Below are 23,783 nucleotides of genomic sequence, written 5' to 3' on the forward strand. Positions count from 1 at the left end.
TCCCAAAACACGTGTAGTTTTGCCCAGCCCAAATTAGTCATGAGTGAAATGTTTGCTCAGCACATTGTTTTTTTGTTTTTTGTTTTATGGGCAAAACAGCGATAATGAAATCACATAAAGATATGAAATCAGAAAAATAAGAGATTATGAAATCAGAATATATTTGTATTAAAAATATTGCATATGTTGTGTGGTGGGAATTGTAGTTGTTCATTCAAATTCTTTAATAAATACAGCAAACATTGCATCTGTGCTGAAGAATCTACAGTTTTATTGTAATTTTGTTTTGTCAGCTCAGTTCATTCAGCGAAAATTTGCTTTGCCACTGCAAAAATTTGAAAGCATAAAATGAAAATATGATTCAGAGGAGTTTAACTTATGTGGAATTATAAATAGTAAGCACTTGGTACATAGAAAAATATTTTAAAGAATGAATTGACTTTTAAGGTATTTAAAGGCGAAACAGTTTCCCGCTCTCATACTATATGTATGTTTTTGATAATTACAGCAATGAATTGGTTTGGAGTGCTAGAGTATGAAGCAAAAAGATGCAAAAAGTCAGGTTTATTTACTGGGATCTGGTGAAGTCTTAACTGATGGTGCAGAGTCAAACATGCTTGATAAGTGTGGACCAGCATGTGTCCTTTGTGCTGTCCAGTAGTGCAGGTGAAAGGCCAATGTTTTTTGTTTTTTTTCTTTTCCTAACAGTCATGCTCAGGTACAATTCTGCACTTAAGGATCTTTAGATAGTTCTGGACTTTGTTCGAATCACGGCGAAAGCAGTACAGGAGCTCGTAGTCGCTCATGGCCTCTCCGCTGTCAGAGAGAGGCAGCATGGCTTCTGCTGCTGACAGACCTGTCACAGAGTTGCCAAGCATTCCCAGTACTCGCATCTGACAGAGGACAAGAGAGAAACAATGAATGAATCACAGCGTTTCAGGCATTTTCCACAAACAGGGTACAGAAGGTTCACAAACAGTTTATCGTCAACCACAGCAGGTCTAATGGAATATTTTACTTTACTTTTTGCAACCCTGTTCCAATGTTTCTCCTAAAAATATCACTTAGTAGGAACCTAATAGTTTGAGGTCAAGTGCTGCTTTTGTTACTGGATAAACTATACATTTCCCATTACTTAAAGAAACTATTTATTATATTCATAAGTCCTTGCCATAACTTGAGTAAAGCGGAACGGTTAAGCTTGGGAAATGCAGCAAACACTACAATTTGTGTTAAAATTTTGAAAATGCAATAGGCAAAATATTTAATTATTTTCTTCTCCATGTCGCATTTTTGTCACATTCATGCCACAAGTTTTTAGTAATTAAAATTACATAAAAAAAAAAAAAATAAGTCAGGTGGCATATATATATATATATATATATATATATATATATATATATATATATATACACACACACATATCTATATACATACATACATATTACAATTTTAATGTAATTTTTACTATAATGAAATATTTTGAGAAATGCACTTTTCTCTCCCCTTAAGATTCTGGTAATAGTTATAATTTGCAAGTCATATTTCATTCATTTTGCAATGTGATCATACTTATTATGATATATGAAAAATATGTGGAAATGTATATTTGCATTACAAAATTCAGCTATAATTTTTTTTTTTTTCACTTTCATTTATCACTTTTACTGTTGCTGCATGAACATAATAACAGATAAAATGTGTTGCCAGCTACTATTTATAATGTTATGTTCAGTGATAGTTGATCCAATCTAATACTCCAACAATCTCAAAACATATGCAAATAGATAATACTCAAAACATCTCTAACGCTTAGAATAGTTTTAAAACCAAAGATCTTTGTGGATAGTGCCTGCAGTAACTCATTAATACAATCACACAGGTGTCTCACACCTTTTCTTATTCGCTGCTTTGATGTGACTCACCTTCTCAGCTACTTTCTCCACCCCTTTCCTCAGCTCATGGGCCATGTCCCCCATCTCCAGGGCTTTGTTACTGCTGAAGCTGTTGAAGTCCTGTTGGTGAGCCATGCTCTGGTGCAGCTGGAACAGGGGGTCCCTCCAGGCCATCAGCAGTTTAAGAATCACCTCCGTTAACTCTTCACGCTGACACACAAGAGTTTAAAGAGTTAAAAGCTACAGGTATGCAGGAACAGTAGTGTTGATTTGTCTGACACTATATATAATTTACTAATGAGGTTTGAGAGTTTGAGGAGATGGTTGCTGGGTTACTTAATTTAGCAGATGTGACTTTAAGTGCATTAATTGATGGGACAGTTCTCTGGGGACGGGCTGCGGTTAAGTGCTTTGCTCAAGGGCACAGAGGTGATAAGACAGCAGTGGGATCAGAGAATACAGTCCATTAATGACAAGCAATGGCAGCAGAATCACAGATGCTCGATGTGATGAATAGAGCTGAACTTGGGGATGTTTTTTTAGGAAGGGGTTGTTGGCTGATTAGGATGTTATACTCACAGCTAGTTTCTGTGCATTCTCTTTGCCGTTTGGAGTCAAAATGTTGGAGGTGTGACACTTGCGGTAGATCTTTCCAATATGGTTTTTGCTGGGCAGGAAATACTGTTCCTTCAAACAAAAAGAAAAAGAGAAGATGAGAGGGAAAAACCTGAAATTGAAGCCACATTCAGTTTGCAGAGAGTTTATTACTTTTGCAATTTTAAATGTTAGAATAAAATCATAATTTAGTCGACTTTTAAATCGTATGTATTAATCATATAGATTTTACATTTAAATAATTTAACATTTAGTTAAATGCTGTTATGCAGTTACAATATTTAAAAATAATCTGATGCACTTTTAAAATATCTAAATATCTATTTCTATTAGTATTTAAATCATGCTTTATATTAGCAAAAGTAGATCATTTCAAATTTATGCCTTTTATTTTGCATTTTAAATATCTGAAAAGATATTCATATTATTTTTATTCATACTAGACATTTTTATGCACTATACAATATCTAAAAATGATCTGATGCACTTTTAAAATATTTCTAAAAATGTCTATTATTATTTAAATTCATACTGTTATGCTTCTATGCACTTTTATTATGCATTTTTAAACATAAATAGTCTATTATTTTAATGAATTAATATTCATTAAAAAGAATGAATTTTGTTTCTATGCATTTTTAGTATGCTAAATATGTAAATAAATATCTCAGAATTCACACATGATATTAGCAAAAAGAGATGATTTTATCTGTATTATCAAGAAAAAAGTTTAGTTTATGCAATTTATGCATTTTTCGTGTAAGTATCGAGTTGGTAATTTTTTCCCCTCTTTTGAGATAAGTAGATTACTTCAGATAATAGCTTTAGGTAATAGTTATACATATTTGCAATTCATATAAAAAATTTTTTTTATTTATATATGATTTATCTAGCCAAAAAAATACATTCTTTAATGCATTCATTAGAAATATTGTAGCTCATGCAGAACCTCCTCACTTTACAAAGACAGTTGCATTAGCACAATTAGAAGAAGAGACAGACGTGACTCACAAACTCTGAGTGCAGATCGTTGGAGAGGCTGTGCATTCTGGCAGAGTGTTGAATGACCCTGTCGAAGAGATCTGCCAGGGACGGGATGTGGCATCCTGATGGCCCGTGTGCACAGATGGGTGCGGAGCCGACCCGACCATGAGGATCCAGGCACAGAAGTGCCACAAGCAGCACAGCCACTGCCGGCAGAGACAAACCCAAAGACAGAGAGAGAAATAAAGGAGCAGAGGGTTAGAGAAAATCTGAGTTCCTCCGAGAAAAACAGGAGAGTACATCCACAGATGGAGAAAGAGATTTGATTTCTAACTGTAGACAGCCACATGGGCTTCAAAAGCTAGCGGGTCTCCTTGAATTAGAGCCTCTGTCAGTTCATAGAAATACCTTGCTTCAGGCTCCTGGACATTCTGAGAGGAGAGGAGAGGTTGTGGAAAAGCAAGGGGTCGGACTGCTATTTAAAGTGCCCAGAGTTTAGGTGCTGAGGGACGAATCTGCCCATTAAAGCGAAGGGAAGAACGGAGGGGGTGGGCATGAAAATTGTGCGTGCGTGATGATGGCGTGATTGTCGTAGTCCATTGTGTCCGTTCCTTCAATCAGGTGGTGACTAATGCCTCTACCCCCCCACCCAAGTCCCTGCAGGCTGCCCGCTTCGATTTTACATTACCTTTTTAGCCCTCTCTCTGTCCTGTCATCTGCCCCACCAGAGTAGCCTGGGTGATTGGTGCTCTTGACTTCTGACCCAACATGACCCGAAATGCCGGTAAGTCGTGCACTTTAAATAATCATCGTAAGGAATAAGTGCTTTACAGAAATGGACTGAGTTGCTTTTAGAGTTTTCAATTAATTCTGCCCTGTCAGTGTTCAGTGAAGCATTGGTGTACTTCCAAACACTGGAAAATGTTATGCATGAAAATAAATGCATTGTAACTTTAAATGAATTAGTTAGAATTTTTTAAATATTGATATATAGATAGATAGATATATAGATTTATATACATAATTAAAATTATTATATTATATTATATTTATTGTATTATTAATTATATTATTATTATTACTGCATTATATTATCTTTTGCATATTTTGTATTTTGCAATTAAAACAATAACTGTAAAATACAAAATATTAATTAAATATTATATTAAATATTATAATTACATTAATTAATTAAAACAATAAAAATAAAAAGTTATTGGGAGAAAAATAAAATATATAATATATAGTAAATAAAATAGATGCATTTTTCTTGCATTGTAACATTAAATGAAGTACTTAGAAAAACGTATTTAAAACTTATTTTATATATATGTATATATATGTGTATATAATAATATATATTATATTATTCATTAGATGACATTATTATAAATTATTGCATATTTTGTGTTTTACCATTAAATGAAGTAGTTAGGGGGGAAAATTAAATATTTTATACATTTATACATATACATGTTATTATATTATACTGTATTATATTATATTATATTGATGAGCATTCTATAAAAATTTTTGGAGAAGAGGATAAGAGAACTACAGTATATAAACTATGTTAACTATGTATATGCTGACAAAAAAATAGAGAATGTTCATGAGGTATGAAATAGGAAGAGAGTGAAAATAGAATTGTTTTGAGTGTTGTTTTGTACGTTGCCCGCGAGGTGACATGATCAGTTCACTTAGTTTTGTCGTGGCCACGACATCATAACTCGTGGGAACGTGATAATATGTAGTGGCCACGAGATATTAATTTGTGGGAACGTGATATTATGTCGTGGCCACGAGATCATTTTGTCGAGGTAACGACATCCTTATGTTGTGGCCTCGAGATATTATGCTGAGGGAACGACATCCATTTCTCGTGGCCATGACTTCTTATGTTAAGGGAACGACATATTTTTATTGTGGCCACGAGTTCAATGAGTGACCACGAGTGACCATAGCAACCCAGGATTATCAGAGATGGATTCATTAATATTTTATTTAGAATTAAGAAATTATTATATTAATTATTATAGAAATTACATTATTAAATTATTACCATGGCTACCGGACTGTATTATGTGCCATAGTCAGCATTATCAGTTTATGATTACACTTGATTATGATTATTACAGTTTATCATGAAATGTTACATAAAGTGCATAAAATAGGTCCACAAGAAAACATTTTTATCCATCCCACAGTCTTGTAAATCCATTAACTGATCGTCTTTTTCCCGTAATATTTGTATATTATTATTATTATTATTATTATTATTAGCCTATTATTATTGGTTATATTTTGATATTTATGTTCGTTTTCCCCCTTCATTTCGATCTCTTTACTTAGCATTCTTGAATTGTAAATAACAGCCTACTGTAAATGCTCGACATGCAATAAAGTTTTGATTATGCTGACTGGAATTTTTACTGGAATGCAGTTCAAATTTAACATAGGCTATACTTCATTTTATTTCTGCTAAATCTAATTCTATGGGCACATGGGCATAAATACAATCATAAAGTCTTAACTTTATTGGCATAATTGTCAAGCGTTCACAGTATTTGCAAAATATATGGTAGGCTAGCAAATATAGCATAATTACACAAAACGTTAACTAGGTAAAGCGATACACAAATTGAAAAGGGAAATAAGCATATATAACAAATCAAAAAAATATATATAACCCTATAAGTTAATGTAGTAGTAGTAATAATAATAATAATAATAATAATAGCCTATACAAATATTAAATTAAATGTTTAATGTTAATACAAATGTTTTATGATAATATCTGATAATCCCGGGTTGCTATGGTCACGCAGGTTTGTTTACGCATTGAACTCATGGCCACGAGAAAAATATGTCGTTCCCTTAACATAAGAAGTCGTGGCCACAAGAAATGGATGTCATTCCCTCAGCATAATATCTGGAGGCCACGGCATAAGGATGTCGTTACCTCGACAATATGATCTCGTGGCCACGACTTAATATCACGTTCCCACGACAAAACTAAGTGAACCGGCCATGTCACCTAGCGGGCAACGTAGTTTTGAGTCACAGTGAACACCTTTTCTGTTTTTTAAGGCCCAGTGCACTTGGGGTGAACACACTGATCTGACAAAAGCCAACAACCATTGGAATTTGATGTTTGATGGGGCAAATATGATCTTGCTTTTTTTCCCCTTTATCCCTTTGTGTTTGAATTCAGCATGTCTTGCTGCATGTGCTCGATAAGAGACATTTGACCTCAGACATTTGTGTTAGTGTGGTTGAATGTTCAGTACCACTGTGACGACCATCATACGCCACCCGACCCTCAAGGCACGATATGTGTGGCTATGACAAGTCGACATTAAACTGGATGGAACTTTGACGTCAGACAGCTGGATATGGGTCAAACACAGACAGGGGGACTATTATTAGATACCAAATCTTACAAACTGTCATAAAACAGTGAGTTGTTCTCTCAAATGTTCAGGGATGAAAATAGTATGTGGACAGAATGCCACTTTATATGATGATATGCGTGAAACATGCTGACAGAAGCGATAGAGATCAGGTGACTGGATAAAACTCTATCTACAACTAAAAATAGTTTTCTTTTGTTGCTAAAGTATTTTCTCTTCCATTGAAAAAAATTTAATTTTTCATGTTTTTAAAAGAAGTCTCATTAATTTGATCCAAAATACAGTAAAAATAAAATAAAAACAAAAAACAGTAATATTGTGAAATATTCTACATTAATGTATTTTACAACATAATTTATTGCTGTGATGGCAAAGCTGAATTGTCAGCCGTCATTACTCCAATCTTCAGTGATCCTTCAGAAATCACTTTAATATGCTGATTTAAACATTTATTATTATTATCAGTGTTGATAATGTTTGTGTTGATAAATATTTTTGCAGGAAGGGGTAGATTTAAGTTCAAAAGAACAGCATTTATTTTAGAGCTATTTAATGCATCTTTGCTGAATAAAACTATCTCTCTGACCCCAAACTATATAGTGTTTTTCAATGCTGTTCAAGAACATTATGAAAGAAATGAGCTCTGCCATCATTAATGTGTTTCATTAATTGATCCACAAAACACGATTTTTGCCTGTGGGAGAAAAAAAAATCTCTTAATTAGGTTGATGACAACTTCATAAAAGATCTGTTTTTTTTATGCTGAAAAGTCCTACCCAGTCTTTTTTATGCTGACTGTTGTTGGGTTTGGTGGAAGTTATAGGGGTCAAAGCAGTGTATATTTCAGGTATTTTGTCTCCACGTGAGGTTAAGCAGAAGTAATGAGTCAGTCTCTGTTCACACACAACACAACGTGGCTGTAAAATCAGACCCAAACACCCGGCGGGGCTCCACACGGTCTATTCATGTTATGCAACGTTTGTTTAATGCAAGACAACATTCCACATATTGTCTGTTTCTCTCAGTCCCTTTTCATCATTAGTTAACGATTAATCCTGCAAGTATGAATGTTTTAGCATTTGATTATGTAGAAGCACTAAAAGTTGTACATTTGTTAAAATAAAAAAAAATAAAAAACATCACAAAAGCAGAAGTGAAAAGAATATATTATTATTTAGTTATTTAGCAAATTGTTTAACTTACAAACAGAAATTCCCTTTTAGCATTACTTGTGTGTTCATTTTAGCAGTATTTTATTTCTTTATTTTACCCATGACCCTACATAGGACAAATGGTTTGGAGGTTGAAAAGCAAAGAAAGGGTTTGGCAAATTAACCAGACAAGTCCCATTTAGAATTACTGGAGTATTTATTTATTATTGTATTTAAAATAACACTTCAACAGGGAAATCAAATGCTACAAAACAGAGATTGTTGGATTCAGTTCTGATATAATGACAAACTGAACACAAACCTTTCTTATATTCCCAAAGGTCATTAGCGCTGTCACCGTAAAAATAGAATAAATGGGTTGATTAAGGAATATTTTTCAGGTTTTTCTGTTCTAATGAAATGCAGAAGGCTAAGAGGATCCAGCACCATGGACAGCAACTGTATGTCCATATCCAATTTGTTTTGGTAAACTTCTTCGAGACAGTACATGTGGACCCTTCTCTTGAAAACGTGAACATCATTGCTTGATGTCCATTTGAAGTGAATGTAAATATGTGCCAAGTCAGTGCCATCATATGCTTTACCAATGACCTAATGATAATTATGAAGCATTTAATACGACAAACGTTCATACTTTGCAGAAGTCTAAATGGGAACTTCAGTCATGATTCAATCACAAAGAAAGTACTTTAAAAAAGTCATTATGAATCATACATTGAGTGGCTAAATGCCAGAGTAATATTTCCACCCATTAACACGCAAAAAGATGGACAAATGTACTTTGAAGTATACTGTTGACTCTCAGTATAGTCCATATATGCACATAAATAGCATCAGTGCATTTTGAAGGACATGAGAACATTCCAAAAACTACTTGGAACGATTTCTTAGAATTATCCGGCTAATTACACAATGTTGTTTCCCGACCTCTTGAAAACTGCACATGTACTGAAGGCCAGGCTCATGTCCGGCTCATAATAGATCAACATCCTCGCCTATATGCCTCCTTTGCCGTCTTTCATAGGCAGTAGCTGTAAGTTCTAAAAGTTATATATCTATCCAAAAATGATGAGTCAGGTTTAATATTACAATAAATTGGGTATGACACCATGGTGTAATTGTGTTCTATTAAAACCTTTAAATGAAAATGAATGGCTAGAGCAGATGCATATTTGGAACTACAGTGTGTTTATAAAATATGAAAACTAATTAATTGTATCTAATTCTAATGCACTCAAAAAAAACCTATCACATTTAATTATCTTTACATGTGAAAATTGTTTCTACACCAATTTTATTTTAATTTTTCTTTCATCATGCTTTTAATAATAAGTAATAATTCACTCCCATTTAATACTGTACAGTGTAAAAAAGATCATCATTTTAACAGTAAAAACTATAAAAATGCTGTGTTAAAAACCCGTTAATTGGTTAACAATAAGTATACTTACTACATATGGTAAAAAAAAAAAAAAAAAATATATCGAATGAGACATTTAAAGTACAACCTGAATTCCGGAAATGTTTGGACGTTTTTTAAAATTTGAATAAAATGAAAACTAAAAGACTTTAAAATCACATGAGATTTTACACTTTTATCCACTAAATGAGCTCATTTCAAATTTGATGCCTGCTACAGATCTCAAAACTTGGCACAGGGGCAACAAAGGGCTGAAAAAGCAAGACATTTTGAAAAGATTCAGCTAGGAGAACATCTAGCAACTAATTAAGTTAATTGACATCAGGTCTGTAAAAGGATTAGCTATAAAAGGGATGTCTTAGAGAGGCAGAGGCTCTCCAATCTGTGAAAGAGTGTGTAAAAAGATTGTGGAATACTTTAAAAACAACGTTCCTCAACGTCAAATTGAAAAGGCTTTGCAAATCTCATCATCTACAGTGCATAACATCATCAAAAGATTAAGAGAAACTGGAGAAATCTCTGTGCGTAAGGGACAAGGCCGAAGACCTTTGTTGGATGCCCGTGGTCTTCGGGCCTTCAGACAATACTGCATCACTCATCAGCATAATTCTGTCCTTAACATTACTAAATGGGCCCAGGAATACTTCCAGAAACCACTGTCAGTAAACACAATCCGCCGTGTCATATGCAGATGCCAACTAAAGCTCTATCATGCAAAAAGGAAGCCATATATGAACATGGTCCAGAAGCGCTGTCGTATCATGTGGGCCAAGGCTCATTTAAATTGGCCTGTTTCAAAGTGGAAAAGTGTTCTATGGTCAGACGAGTCCAAATTTGACAATCTTCCAGCGTGTTATCAGTGTTCAGTTCAAAAGCCAGCATCTCTGATGGTATGGGGGTGCGTAAGTGCATACGGTATGGGCAGCTTGCATGTTTTGGAAGGCACTATGAATGCTGAAAGGTATATGAAGGTTTTAGAGCAACATATTCTCCCCTCCAGACGACGTCTATTTCAGGGATGGCCTTGTGTATTTAAGCAGGACAATGCAAAACTACATACTGCAGCTATTACAACAGCATGGCTTCGTTGTAGAAGAGTCCAGGTGCTGAATTGACCTGCCTGCAGTCCAGATCTTTCACCTATAAAGAACATTTGGCGCATCATTAAACAAAATATACGTCAAAGACGACCACGAACTCTTCAGCAGCTGGAAACCTATATCAGGCAAGAATGGGACCAAATTCCAACACCAAAACTCCTGAAACTCATAACCTTGATGCCCAGACGTCTTCAAACTGTTTTGAAATGAAGAGTAGATGCTACACCACGGTAAACACGCCCCCGTCCGCATCAAAATTGAAATGAGCTCATTTTGTGCATAAAATTGTAAAATTTCTCAGTTTAAACATTTGATATGTCATCTATGTTCTACTGTGAATAAAATATTGGCTCATGTGATTTCAAATTCTTTTAGTTTTCATTTTATTCAAATTTAAAAAATGTCCCAACATTTCCGGAATTTGGGTTGTAATTTTACAGTAAAATACAATTAAAATTACAGTATTTGGAAGTAAAATATCAAATTCTTATAATTTTTTCAGTGAAAAACTGTAAATTGACATTCCTAGAATTCCCTGTGTTCTTTTTTTTTTATTTCATTTTTTTCTTATTAGTTATGTACATTAGGGTTTGAAAACATTTTATTTAAAAAAAACATCACGGTAACAAACATTATAATGTTATCAGCAATACTGTAACATGAAAATAATGGATGTAATGGACAGTTTCTGAATTTTAATTTTAGAATTTTAATATCTGTGAATCTCTAGTTAAAATACTTTTTTATCTTTATTTTTGGTGAAATCTTTTGTTTGAAAGGCTATAATTCTTGTAAATAAATGCCAGTCACTTTGATAATTTAGCTAATGTGATGACATTTTACAAAATATTAAATTCGTATTTAATAGTGTCCAAATACTATTAGAAATGTCTCAGCAGACAAGCGTGGCCTTTGTCTGACATTTCCATCACCCAGAAAGGTTGTGGGTGGACAGTCCAGCATAGCATTCTGTACACAGTTCAGATTTATTAGGCAACATTGCTTTTTACAGGGTCTGCAGTGAAAACACTGCTGGTGGGCCAAAAAAATATGCATATATATGCATACAGCTGATCTGGCAGGCTGCATATGTGATCTTACGTAGAACCTGCCCACAGGGGATGCCTCCGAAGTGATTGGAAAATGTATTATAGCAAAGCAGTTAGTTAATATGACATGACACAGGGTGGCAGAGGTCTTCACATTTGGCCGCATGTTCATGTAGTGTGCAGCATGCTGCTGAATCACTGAATCACGCTAATGTTGTGGCAGCAATGAGACTCACCTTTGACCGCTCGCACTGGCTCACATGGCTCATCATGATGGCGTACAGTGAACTGATGTAAACAAACATGGACAGGAAAAATATTAGAGACAGTGTTCGCAACAGCTGGACATTCATTACAGAGTCGAGTTGTGGATTTTGTGCAGTGATTTTCAGATGAGCAGTCATTGCTGAGGTTATGTGCATGTGAATCATTTTGGGCTTTGAGCGCCTAATTATGCTTTTTGTTTCTTATTTACTTTTTAGCAACAAGGAAAATTATGAAAACTTTATGCTTTGCAACTGAATTATTTTGCAATAAATAAATTGAGGCGTTTTTGTTGACATTTCACAGTTTTTGTTTTGTTTTTGTTTTTGTTCCAGCAGTATAACACTTTGTACTGGCATATCTGTCTGTCTGTGTGTGTGTGTGTGTGTGTGTGTGTGTGTCTTGGTCAGTTGTGCAACACAGCTGGTCTTATGATTATATCCTATAACTAGATAGTAAAGTTTGGATACAAACTTTAAGTTGGCTTGAAAAAGCCTAGCCAGAAAGTTTGTAAAAGTTTTAAAAGCTTTAAGTTTGAAGGTTTTAAGTTTGAAGTAGTTTGAAATACGTAAAATAGTTTTAAAGATTAAAGTTTGAATGTTTCAAAGGCAATACAGTCTATCAGAAGAACAGATCGCTGGGGTACCTGTGGTAGTTGTTAGGGTGTTGTTATGTGGTTGCTAGGGTACTTGGGGTGGTTGTTAAGGTGTTGCTATGCAGTTGCTAAGGTACCCAGGGTGGTTGCTATGCGGTTGCTAGGGTACTTGGGGTGGTTGTAAAGGTGTTGCTATGCGGTTGCTAAGGTACCCGGGGTGGTTGCTAGGGTGTTGCTAGGCGGTTGCTAGGGTACTCTGGGTGGTTGCTAGGGTGTCGCTATGTGGTTGCTAGGGTACCCGGGGTTGTTGCTAAGGTGTTGCTATGCGGTTGCTAGGGTACTTGGGGTGGTTGCTAGGGTGTTGCAATGTGGTTGCTAAGGCACCGGGTGGTTGCTAGAGTGTTGCTATGCGGTTGCTAAGGTACCGGGTGGTTGCTAGGGTGTTGCTAGGCGGTTGCTAGGGTACTCTGGGTGGTTGCTAGGGTGTCGCTATGTGGTTGCTAGGGTACCCGGGGTTGTTGCTAAGGTGTTGCTATGCGGTTGCTAGGGTACTTGGGGTGGTTGCTAGGGTGTTGCAATGTGGTTGCTAAGGTACCCGGGGTGGTTGCTAGAGTGTTGCTATGCGGTTGCTAAGGTACCCGGGGCGGTTGCTAGGGTGTTGCTATGCAGTTGCTATGGCACTCGGGGTGGTTTGCTAGGTGGTTGCTATGGTACTCGGGGTGGTTGCTAAGGTGTTACTAGCTTGTTGTTAGCATTATTAGCAAGTTACCAGCATGTCTCTAACATGATTAGCATGATACTAGCATGTTGTTAGCATGATTCTAACATGATTCTAGCATGATTAGCATGTTCTTAGCATGATTAGCAAGTTACAGCAGGTATCTAGCATGATGCTAGCATGTTTCTAGCATGATTAGCAAGTTACTAGCGTGTTGTTAGCATGATTAGCAAGTTACTAGTGTGTTGCTAGCATGATTAGCAAGTTGCTAGTACGTTGCTAGCATGATTAGCATGTTACTAGCAGGTTGTTAGCATGATTAGCAAGTCAAGTCAAGTCACCTTTATTTATATAGCGTTTTTACAATACAGATTGTGTCAAAGCACTTAACAGTATCAAATTGGAGTGTCAGTAATGTATAATGATAAGATTAAACACTCAATTTTCAATTTTCAGTTAAAGGCATTTCATTATTGAGTTCAGAGATGTCATTGTCTAGCTCAGTTTAGTTTAAATAGTATCTGTGCAATCAAATCGGCGATAATCGCTAGAAATTAAGTGTCCCCAACTGAGCAAGCCAGAGGCGACAGCGGCAAGGAACCAAAACTCCTCTGTGACAGAATGGAGAAAAAACCTTGGGAGAAACCAGGCTCAGTCAGGGGCCAGTTCTCCTCTGACCAGACGAAACCCGCAGTTCAAAAGTTTATATTTCTATTTTAATTTTGTTGCAATTTCTAACAATAGTAGTATTATGTAGTTAGGTATTTTATTATATTTTAGTTATTTTGTTATTTTGGTTGATATATCTGGGGATATATCTCTGGGGGTCATCTGGGTGTCCTGGTCTCCGCTGACGATCAGGGCTGTAGACATCATCTCTTGGTGCTGATTCACCATCTGATCGGATACGGACTGAGAAACAGACTAGGAAAAAACAGACAAATATTAGCGTAGATGCCATTCTACGTGCGATGTAACAGTACATCGTGTGTTATGGGGAGTGTTCGGTTCGGTTGATCTAATTAATGCAGCCTAACAATCCTTTAACGGATTTGAATAATAGAAGCGTATTAATGTGTTATGTGTAAGCCAGGCTAAAGAGATGGGTCTTTAATCTAGATTTAAACTGACAGAGTGTGTCTGCCTCCCGAACAGTGTTAGGTAGACTGTTCCAGAGTTTGGGTGCTAAATAGGAAAAGGATCTGCCGCCCGCAGTCGATTTTGATATTCTAGGTATTATCAAACGGCCGGAGTTTTGAGAACGCAGCGGACGTGGAGGACTATAATGCGATAAGAGCTCGCTCAAGTACTGAGGAGCTAAACCATTCAGGGTTTTATAATTAATTAACAAGATTTTAAAATCTATCCGATGCTTGATAGGGAGCCAGTGCAGTGTTGACAGAACCGGGCTAATATGGTCATATTCTGTAATGGATTAACCTTCATACTGTCTCCCAGGGACAACAAGATACAAATTTTGGAAGTCTTCAGTTATAAGCATGTGTAATATTTTTATTAATCTATTAATTTTTTATAATAATGTTGCCACTATTTTTCAATTAATTTTTTATTCCTTTTTATTATATCTGATGCATGTACACTTTCTATATGCTTTTTCTTTATTTTATGATCACATAGTATTCATAAAATCTTTAATAATGATTTTTATTTATTCATTTCTTAATTATCTCTCATCTCTATCGTTTTATTTAGTGCGCACTTATTATTTTTAATGTTCTTTATTGAACTTCCTCACTTAATATCTCTTCTCCACAGCGCTGCTCTCAGAAATTTTTCTCTCCCTCTTGCTTTTTTTCTCACACAGACACCCAACATAGGATCTTGTTACAATTCAATCTTTATTGACCCTATTTCCCTAGAAACATGCACACCTCTAAGTCCCTCTTGAGTGTGACAAGAGCTGCGGCCGTTCTCCATTTAGAAAAAGGCACACTTCTCTCCCCAAACCCAATCGGAATTTATGTGTTTTCTCTTCACTCCCAGTCTTTCACACACACATGCATTCGGACACGGACACGGACACAGTTTCAAACATTCTCCAAAACAAAACAACAAAACAAAGCTTTTTTCTCTCGAGTTACCACCTGCTCCAAAATACTGGTTCTGTTACTGTAACCTCTCCTTAATCTCTCTTCGCAGTAAAAGAACAAGATTCTGTCAGGAATTTTAACCCACCCAAGCTGACCCCTGTGACCTTACAATTTTTTTTGTCTTTTTTAATTTAATCAGGGCGGTATCGTAGGTCTTGCGTGCTCTCTATACTATATCTGCTTCACGTCTATCTCCGTCTCTTCAGGCCCAGCCCAAATAAACACAGACCATTGCTAGCAATGTATTTTTACCTGCATCATCTCAGTTCAGTTTAAGTTACTCATCAAGACCTCAAACAATAAACCAGATAATGCATGCAGTTATTTTTTCTGGAATAAAAACTCCTCTTTTTAAATCTTCTCATCTTTAAATTTAGTATTTTGGAAGAGCAAAATTTAAGTGACCTTACCACCAAGAACAGATTTAGCAAACAACACAATCTTATATAAGCAAAAATGCTTACCTGATTAAAAAAGGTGGCCACCTTTACGTGTTGTTTGAAATCTGCTCCAAGCGGCAGTACACTTTGTGGCTCTTTTCCAGATCCTGTTCGTGACGCCAAATGAAGTGTCGCGCCCCGCAGTTCGAAGAATGAAACAAAGACTTTGAGTTTTGATGCCAGAAAAATTAGATTTTATTCGGCCGAAATAAAACCGAAGCTCTCTCTTCAGAAAAGCTTCTCGACTGTTCTTTGTCTCTGGTTTATATACAAGCCATTTAAGGCGGATTCTAATGTTAAGTCATTTGCATACATTTCACTTGTGTATGTAATTCTATCTGTCCCAGAGGAGAAGAGACCCTCTAGACTTTTTGGTATGGGGGAGAAAGTCCCCTCCTCATTTCTTCCAGATGTGCTTTGCCACGTACACACTTTGACACAAAGGCCTTGCTTTGCCACGTACACATTTTGACACAAAGGCCTTCAGAATATATTGGAAGATTCAACAGATACCTTATAGGCAAAATTCACCTTGATTATGTCTGAATAGTTCTGATTAATATCAATAAAAATCCTCTACACTTTCAAATGACAGATTGCTATCGAACAGCACACCTAGGTTCCTGACTGATGAAGAAGAATTGACAGAGCAGCCGTCAAGTGTTAGATAATGTTCTAGGTTATTACATGTGGGGTTTTTAGGTCCGATAATTAACACCTCTGTTTTTTCAGAATTTAGCAGTAAAAAATTACTCGTCATCCAGTTTTTTATATCGACTATGCATTCCGTTAGTTTCTCAATTTGGTGTGTTTCACCGGGCTGCGAAGAAATATAGAGCTGAGTATCATCAGCATAACAGTGAAAGCTAACACCATGTCTCCTGATAATATCTCCCAAGGGTAACATATAGAGCGTGAAAAGTAACGGCCCTAGTACTGAGCCTTGAGGTACTCCAAATTGCACTTGTGATCGATATGATACCTCTTCATTCACTGCTACGAACTGATGGCGGTCAGATAAGTACGATTTGAACCATGCTAAGGCACTTCCACTAATGCCAACAAAGTTTTGTAGTCTATTCAAAAGAATGTTGTGGTCGATAGTGTTGAGCATGGCGCTAAGATCCAGTAGAACTAATAAAGAGATATAACCACGATCAGATGATAGAAGCAGGTCATTTGTAACTCTAATGAGAGCAGTCTCAGTACTATGATACGATCTAAATCCTGACTGGAATTCCTCACAGATATCATTTTTCTCTAGGAAGGAATATAATTGTGAGGATACTACCTTTTCTAGTATCTCGGTCTGTAATTAACTAGATCTTTGGGGTCAAGTTGTGGTTTTTTAATGAGAGGCTTAATAACAGCCAATTTGAAGGTTTTGGGGACATATCCTAATGACAATGATGAATTAATAATAGCCAAAAGAGGATCTATGACTTCTGGAAGCAGCTCTTTTAGTAGTTTAGATGGAATCGGGTCTAACATACATGTTGTTGGTTTAGATGATTTAACAAGTTTATACAATTCTTCCTCTCCCACAGTAGAGAATGAATGGAATTGTTCCTCAGGGGATCTATAGTGCGCTATCTGATGCGATACTGTAGCTGACGGCTGCAGGGATACAATTTTATCTCTGATAGTATCGATCTTGGAAGTGAAGTAGTTCATAAAGTCATTACTGCTATGCTCTTGGGAAATGCCAACACCTGTTGATACTTAATTTTTCGTTAATTTAGTTACTGTATTGAATAAATACCGAGGGTTATGTTTGTTTTCTTCTAGAAGAGACGAAAAGTAATCAGATCTAGCAGTTTTAATGCTTTTCTGTAGGATAGGGTACTTTCCGCCAAGCTAAACGAAATACCTCTAATTTAGTTTTCCTCCAGCTGCGCTCCATTTTCCGGGCTGCTCTCTTTAGGGCGCGAGTGTGCTCATTATACCACGGTGTTGGACTCTTATCCTTAATCTTCCTTAAGCGTAAAGGAGCAACCGCATCTAAAGTGCTAGAAAAGAGAGAGTCCATAGTTCCTGTTACATCATCAAGTTGTTCTGAGCTATTGGATATGCCGAGGAACTGAGATAAGTCAGGAAGATTATTTATAAAGCAGTCTTTTGTGAAATATAACACCAGAAATATGGTGGGAATTAAGTTATATATTATCACTTTAGACAAAAGGGATTGAAAGTAAGGTAGAGATTCAATAAAAAGCGAAGGTACACGGAGCTACAAACACAAACCTCTCAGCAGCACAACAGACTGAAGCAATCGAACTCAGAGAGAGAACTTAGAGAGCAACCAACTCAGTGTCAATCTTGTCACGGTGCACACAGCAGGGAGGGGCATGATTAGCAAGTTACTAGCATGTTGCTAGCATGTTTCTAGCATGATTAGCAAAGTTACCATCATGTCTTTAACATGATTAGCATGTTACTAGCATTATTCTAGCATAATTAGCAAGTTACTAACATGATTCTAGCATGATTAGCATGTTACTAGCATGTTCTTATCATGATTAGCAAGTTACAGCAGGTATCTTGCATGATGCTAGCATGTTTCTTACATGATTCTAGCATGATTAGCAAGCTACTAGTATGTTGTTACCATGATTAACATGTTACTAGCATGTTACTAGCATGATTAGCAAGTTACTAGCATTATGTTAACATGTTTCAAGCATGATTAGCAAGTTACTAGCATGATGTTAACATGTTTCAAGCATGTTTCAAGCATGATTAGCAAGTTACTAGCATGATGTTAGCATGTTTCAAGCATGATTAGCATGTTACTAGCATGTTGCTAGCATGATTAGATAGAGTGGAAGCTTATATGAGTTTGAATGGGTTAGAATAGTACATAGCATGATTTAGATAGATTAGAAATAGTACATAGAAGGGAAGCTTGATTGAGTCTAATGGGCTTCAGTGTGTTTACATTTGAATGTTTGTCTGTTGGAGCTGGCAAGGTCTTGGCTCATTTGAACATTCCGTCAATGTAAGTCTATGGGATTTTTTGCAGTTTTAATCCTCACTTTTAGGAAAACCGTAAGTCGGATCAGTCTGAAGAGATATAGCAACCCGAGTCAGACTAGTCTGAAGGTCTGGGCCGAGTTTGGTGGTTCTAGCTTGAAATAGTAAATGATGTTTACCTGAAAGTGTAACAATGCAAACATGTTTTCTGTAAGGGGTAGGTTTAGGGTTAAGGTTGGGTTAGGGGATATAAAATATAGTTTGGTCAGTATATAAGTAATAGAAGACTATAGAAAGTCCCCACAATTCACAAAAACAAACGTGTGTGTGTGTGTGTTCCCATTTAGTCCCATAAATATACAGTTAGATATATAAGAAATTGTGTGTCTGTGTTTGTTCCACTAGATGTCAGCATTGTATGTCTTTTTATTGTTGCACAGCCAACTTTGCTTCTTATTTAGGTGTTGCTTATCAAGCATTAAACAAACAAATCGTTTTGAATATTTGTCCCTTATTCTATATACAGTATTGTTTGATATTATCTTTTGATCTTAAAATTAAAATGATTGGTTTTGTTGTTATCTTATTATATGGGTAGTAACTTACCCTAGTAAAAAAGTAATACCTTTAAAATACATTTATTTCATACTAAGTATAGTTCTATTAACATATTCTAACATAATCTATTAACATATTTACTGACAGATAGGCCGAGACTTAATGATACAAAAATTATTATTAAACTTTATTTGGCAAACTACTTTCTTAATATTAAGTCTAAAATGTGTTTTAATGTCACTATTGATGTGGATTGTATGATTTTTGAATAATATCGGCCTTTAAAGCAAAATATTTAAAGTGTACCTGAAGCATACCTGCAGTAGTTCCACTTTAGCACAATAAAATATATAAAGTATATCTTTAATTGGACTTCAGCACTATTTCCACTCAAATAAAATGCATTAAGTACAAAATTAGTTGTTCCAATTTAGCACACTTTAAGTATACAAATCAGTATACTAAAAGTACAATTGCAGGGTATTTTATTAAGTACAAAAATATGAATATGTATTTGTTGTATATTAGAAATACATTTAAGTATATTTATTTTGCACTAGGGTACATTCAGAATGTTTTATAATTTATTGCAGTGTATGATAATGTCTGAACCCTAAATAGTATACAGTTCAAGCACTTTTATGTTCTTATGCTGTACTCTTTATGAATGCCTGCATTCTAAGTCATTAATAGTCGCAGTGCAATTTGTCTTTGTATCATAATGACACAAACTGCTGAGGAACACGCACTAAGCTTTAGAAGATGAGAAATACTCCACCCTGTGATATCAGGATAACACTCCATCCTCTGTGATTGTACTTGTGCATCAGATAAGTGTTTTCATGCTGCACTTGCAGAGCCGTGTGTGCCTCTCACAGGTTTAGAGAGTCTCGTTCTTTAGTGAAGTGGAGACAGCAGCGAGTGGTTGTTTGGGTGAAGAGTAGTCATGTTGGATCTGCAGTCGTTTTTGAGTGGTTGATTAAGTTAGGTGGCTTTGTGCTGATTAATTAAAAACACAGACATGACCTATCGAGCTCTTAGCAACATATAAGACTGAATTTTTGCATTTTAGTCATTTTTATGAGGTGTGGATTTTTTTTTTTTTTTTACATAGGGTATATTGTGCTATCTTTTTTGATACTTTTTTTATTTACTCTTTTACTGTCTGACTGTTGTTGTTTCTGTCACCAAGACAAATTACTAACCATCTGGGAGAAAAAAGACGTCCTAAACTGGTCTTGGTTTAAGATGATTTTAGATGGTTTAAGCTGCCACTATAAAATCCACTAAAAGACCAGCCTGACCAGGTCAAGAGACCAGCAAACCACCTTAGACTGGTTTAAACTTTTTTCTACTCAGCTGACAAATATATTTTCTAAAACCATTTTATTGGCACTCTCATAAGTGTTCTCAAATATTCTCTGAATGTTCAAAATGTCCCGTTTATATATATATATATATATATATATATATATATATATATATATATATATATATATATATATATATATATATATATATATATATATATATATATAATTTTGTATTTTTATATAAAGTCTTTTTTCAAACTTAAGAACGTTACTTCTGAATGTTCTTAGAACATTCTGAAACACTAACATTAAAATAACATTAACTAACATTAAGTATTAACATTACAAAAAATGATTCAAAACTAAAACATTGTAGACAAAACATTCCCTGAACAATGTAGAAATCACATTTTTGTGCTAAAGTTTTTTTAGAACCTTATTATTAAAGACCTGATAAGTTACTGGAAGAATGTGTGCTCATAACTTTGAGAGAACCTTGCCAGAACATTCCCTGTTAGCTGAGTATCAGGAAGGCTACAGAGTGACTAGCTAACATCACCACCACCACCACCATCCAAAGGGGACTGAAGAGGTTGAAAGGATCAAAATAAAATATAAAGCATTTACAAGCCCTAACCATTGGGGATATTAATAAGAAATATATTTAAAAAGCACTCCCTTAATCGAATAAAGTCCTATGTGGTTTGTATTCTTCTCTCTAGTTAAGAGAATGATCACAGAACTCATACTGCAGTCCCCAACTGCTGCTTTTATTGGAGGCCACAAAAATTGTCATGCAGACAGGCTGTTGTCTGAAACACTTGTTGTTATGTAGTGACTGAACTGATATGGAGGACAGCTACCTCCCTGTGCATCGCTTTTTAGGCTGCCTTCTGTCTAACTGATGCCTTGAGCTGTCATTGTGGAAACTGAAAGGTGTGTGCAACGACATCCAGCAGTTTCTCGCTCTCTTTCTCTCTGTTTTCTCCACTGGTTTCTGGTTTATATGCATTTAGATTACTATAATGCATATAGCTACAGTGTTCTAATAAATAATAAGTGATGGTAGGATCGTGTAATCAGATTTATAGGTTCGGCATCCAAATGATTCATTAATAATGCATGAGCTATCACAGCATAGGCATGCACACACAAACTCCCTGCTTTTTTCTTTTTTAATGCAATGTGTTGGAGCCGAATTCACATGGACAGCTAACAGATGCAACTAACATTTTCGGAAAGCCAGCCATTTTAATACAGTGCTGAGCTACATGTATGACTGCTGCAAGTCTGCCACACGCATCGTAAAATGCACGTTGGATGCATGATCTGTTTGATTGGTCGAGCAATTATTAATTCTGCCTCACATGACCTTCTTCTTTGACCCTTTTCCATATGCAAATGCACTGCAGATGCCATGGCAACGTGTCTTAGTTATCTGAGCACCATAATTCTGGATATCCAAGCAACAAAATATTGTCCATATGCCTTTAGTGGATGAATATTTAATCAGTTCACTGCCACTGGTTTACATTAGTTCTTTTAGTTTATTAACATGTTGGGGAGGAGTTAAATCATCAAAGCAGCACATTTTTAACTAAGTCAAGATCTTGATGGCACACGTAGGCCTACATCACGAAGACCTCTATTTGACGTCTGAATTTACATCTGCAAGACGAATTTATTAAAGTGTTTGCTCATCTGCAATACATCTATAAGACGTTTCCTTTTTATATGTCAAATAGGCGTTTATTAGATGTCTTTAATGAGTTTATGATTTAGAATGTGTAACACTGACATCTTACAGGCGTCTGTCAGATCAGATGTTTGTAGACAGCAGATGCTTTCCAGATCATTCAATCTTTAAGAGACATCTTGCAGACGTACGTGTGCTATCTTATTATAAATTTGATAAAATTATCAGAGTAATTTTAAGAATCCTTGATATCTTATAACTTTGTTCTTACCTGTGTTACGCGGCCATTATCTTTAATGTGCGAGACTTCCGGTGTCATTGGCTTCCATTTATTTTAGGCAAAGACAGGTGAACAGTACATTATGCTGCTGCTTGATATTGCAAACTGGTATTTGTTATCATATTACTGTAATTTATTATCGTAATCAGAAACACACTGGTTTGTAGCGCAGATAGTTTTACCGTTTATTTGTTATTCTTCTTTAACAGCTAATGAATCGGAAGTCTCGCACATTCAAAGGAAATAATTTAACCTACTTAAGCGTTAAGAAAAAAGGTGGATGATTTCATACATTTCAGACAAAATAAGATTTTTTAAATGCTTTTTAGCGAAATATAAACACTTAAACAATCTGTAAGAACCATAAAATGAATGAAACTGAAATACACATTTAAAGCCAACGAGCTGTCTCCCATAGGAAAATTCATGAATGATTGTGAATGAAGGTTATTTGAGCTACTTGAGCATGTAATAATGTTAACGTCTTTAATAAAAGCTATTATTGTGGTATTGTATGCGTACTGTATCTGCAAACTTCAAATTTTGTGTGAATTTTTATAGGCTAAACATGTTCATGTGCATGACCAGCAGATGGCAGGATTTTTGAGCTGCAGGTACGCTTGTTCAGTCGCTCTCTCTCTCTCTCTGTCTCTCTCGCTCGCTCGCCCTCTCTCTCTGGTCGTAAGGGAGGACAGACGCACCTGCATCTCTCCACTGACCGTTCATTCACTAGAGTACTCTACATCTCCAGAAGCTGAATTTTCGTCTGATGGAGTTTTCATTCTTGCTTTAAATCTCCGTGTTAATTTGCTAAAGTTTTGGCCAAGTGTAATGAAGATTTGAGGATGCGTTTATTGGAGATGTATCACTGATGCGCATCTCGCTCAGTATCCAGCAGAACATCAGCATGATGGAATAGGCGTATCTCTCACCTCCTTCACAATGGGATTATTCAAACTTTATTTTGCGCTTTGCACTCTCGGACTTTTCTGCGGTAAGCTTGTATTTGCAGACGTCTTATTGCCGGTGAATTTCGGCAACGGGATGGGTGCTTATATGGTTATGGGATGCTTATATTTTGTATAGTGGGTGGTTACACTTAGTGTTTGAGCAACCGAAATTTTGAGATGTGAAATTTTTTTTGTATAAATATGAAAATATTATATATAAATGTATTCTAGGTTATT

The 23,783-nt window shown here is 35.7% G+C and overlaps 2 protein-coding genes across 3 annotated transcripts in view; one reads left to right on the forward strand and one right to left on the reverse strand.

The window, feature by feature from the left end:
* Positions 1 to 261: 261 nt before the first annotated feature.
* Positions 262 to 3,952, reverse strand: prl2 (prolactin 2). Of its 2 annotated transcripts, none has more exons than XM_058773865.1 (5): positions 3,903 to 3,952; positions 3,522 to 3,700; positions 2,475 to 2,576; positions 1,926 to 2,105; positions 262 to 893 (listed from the first exon to the last, which is right to left on the reverse strand). In XM_058773865.1, the coding sequence occupies exons 1-5, from the start codon at positions 3,922 to 3,924 to the stop codon at positions 702 to 704; spliced, it is 675 nt and encodes a 224-aa protein (XP_058629848.1). In that variant the 5' UTR covers positions 3,925 to 3,952; the 3' UTR covers positions 262 to 701. The 2 variants fall into 2 exon arrangements, with proteins under 2 accessions (XP_058629848.1, XP_058629847.1); XM_058773864.1 differs by having other exon boundaries at positions 2,475 to 2,582.
* Positions 3,953 to 23,283: 19,331 nt separating this feature from the next.
* Positions 23,284 to 23,783, forward strand: part of nell2b (neural EGFL like 2b) — a 48,961-nt gene continuing 48,461 nt past the window's right edge. Inside the window, exon 1 of the mRNA XM_058774213.1 lies at positions 23,284 to 23,590. Coding sequence (XP_058630196.1) covers positions 23,539 to 23,590 — 52 coding nt within the window. The 5' untranslated portion in view covers positions 23,284 to 23,538. The remainder of the gene's footprint in view (positions 23,591 to 23,783) is intronic.

The sequence above is a fragment of the Onychostoma macrolepis genome, chromosome 04, assembly GCF_012432095.1.
Source record: "Onychostoma macrolepis isolate SWU-2019 chromosome 04, ASM1243209v1, whole genome shotgun sequence".
Lineage (NCBI taxonomy): Eukaryota > Metazoa > Chordata > Actinopteri > Cypriniformes > Cyprinidae > Onychostoma > Onychostoma macrolepis.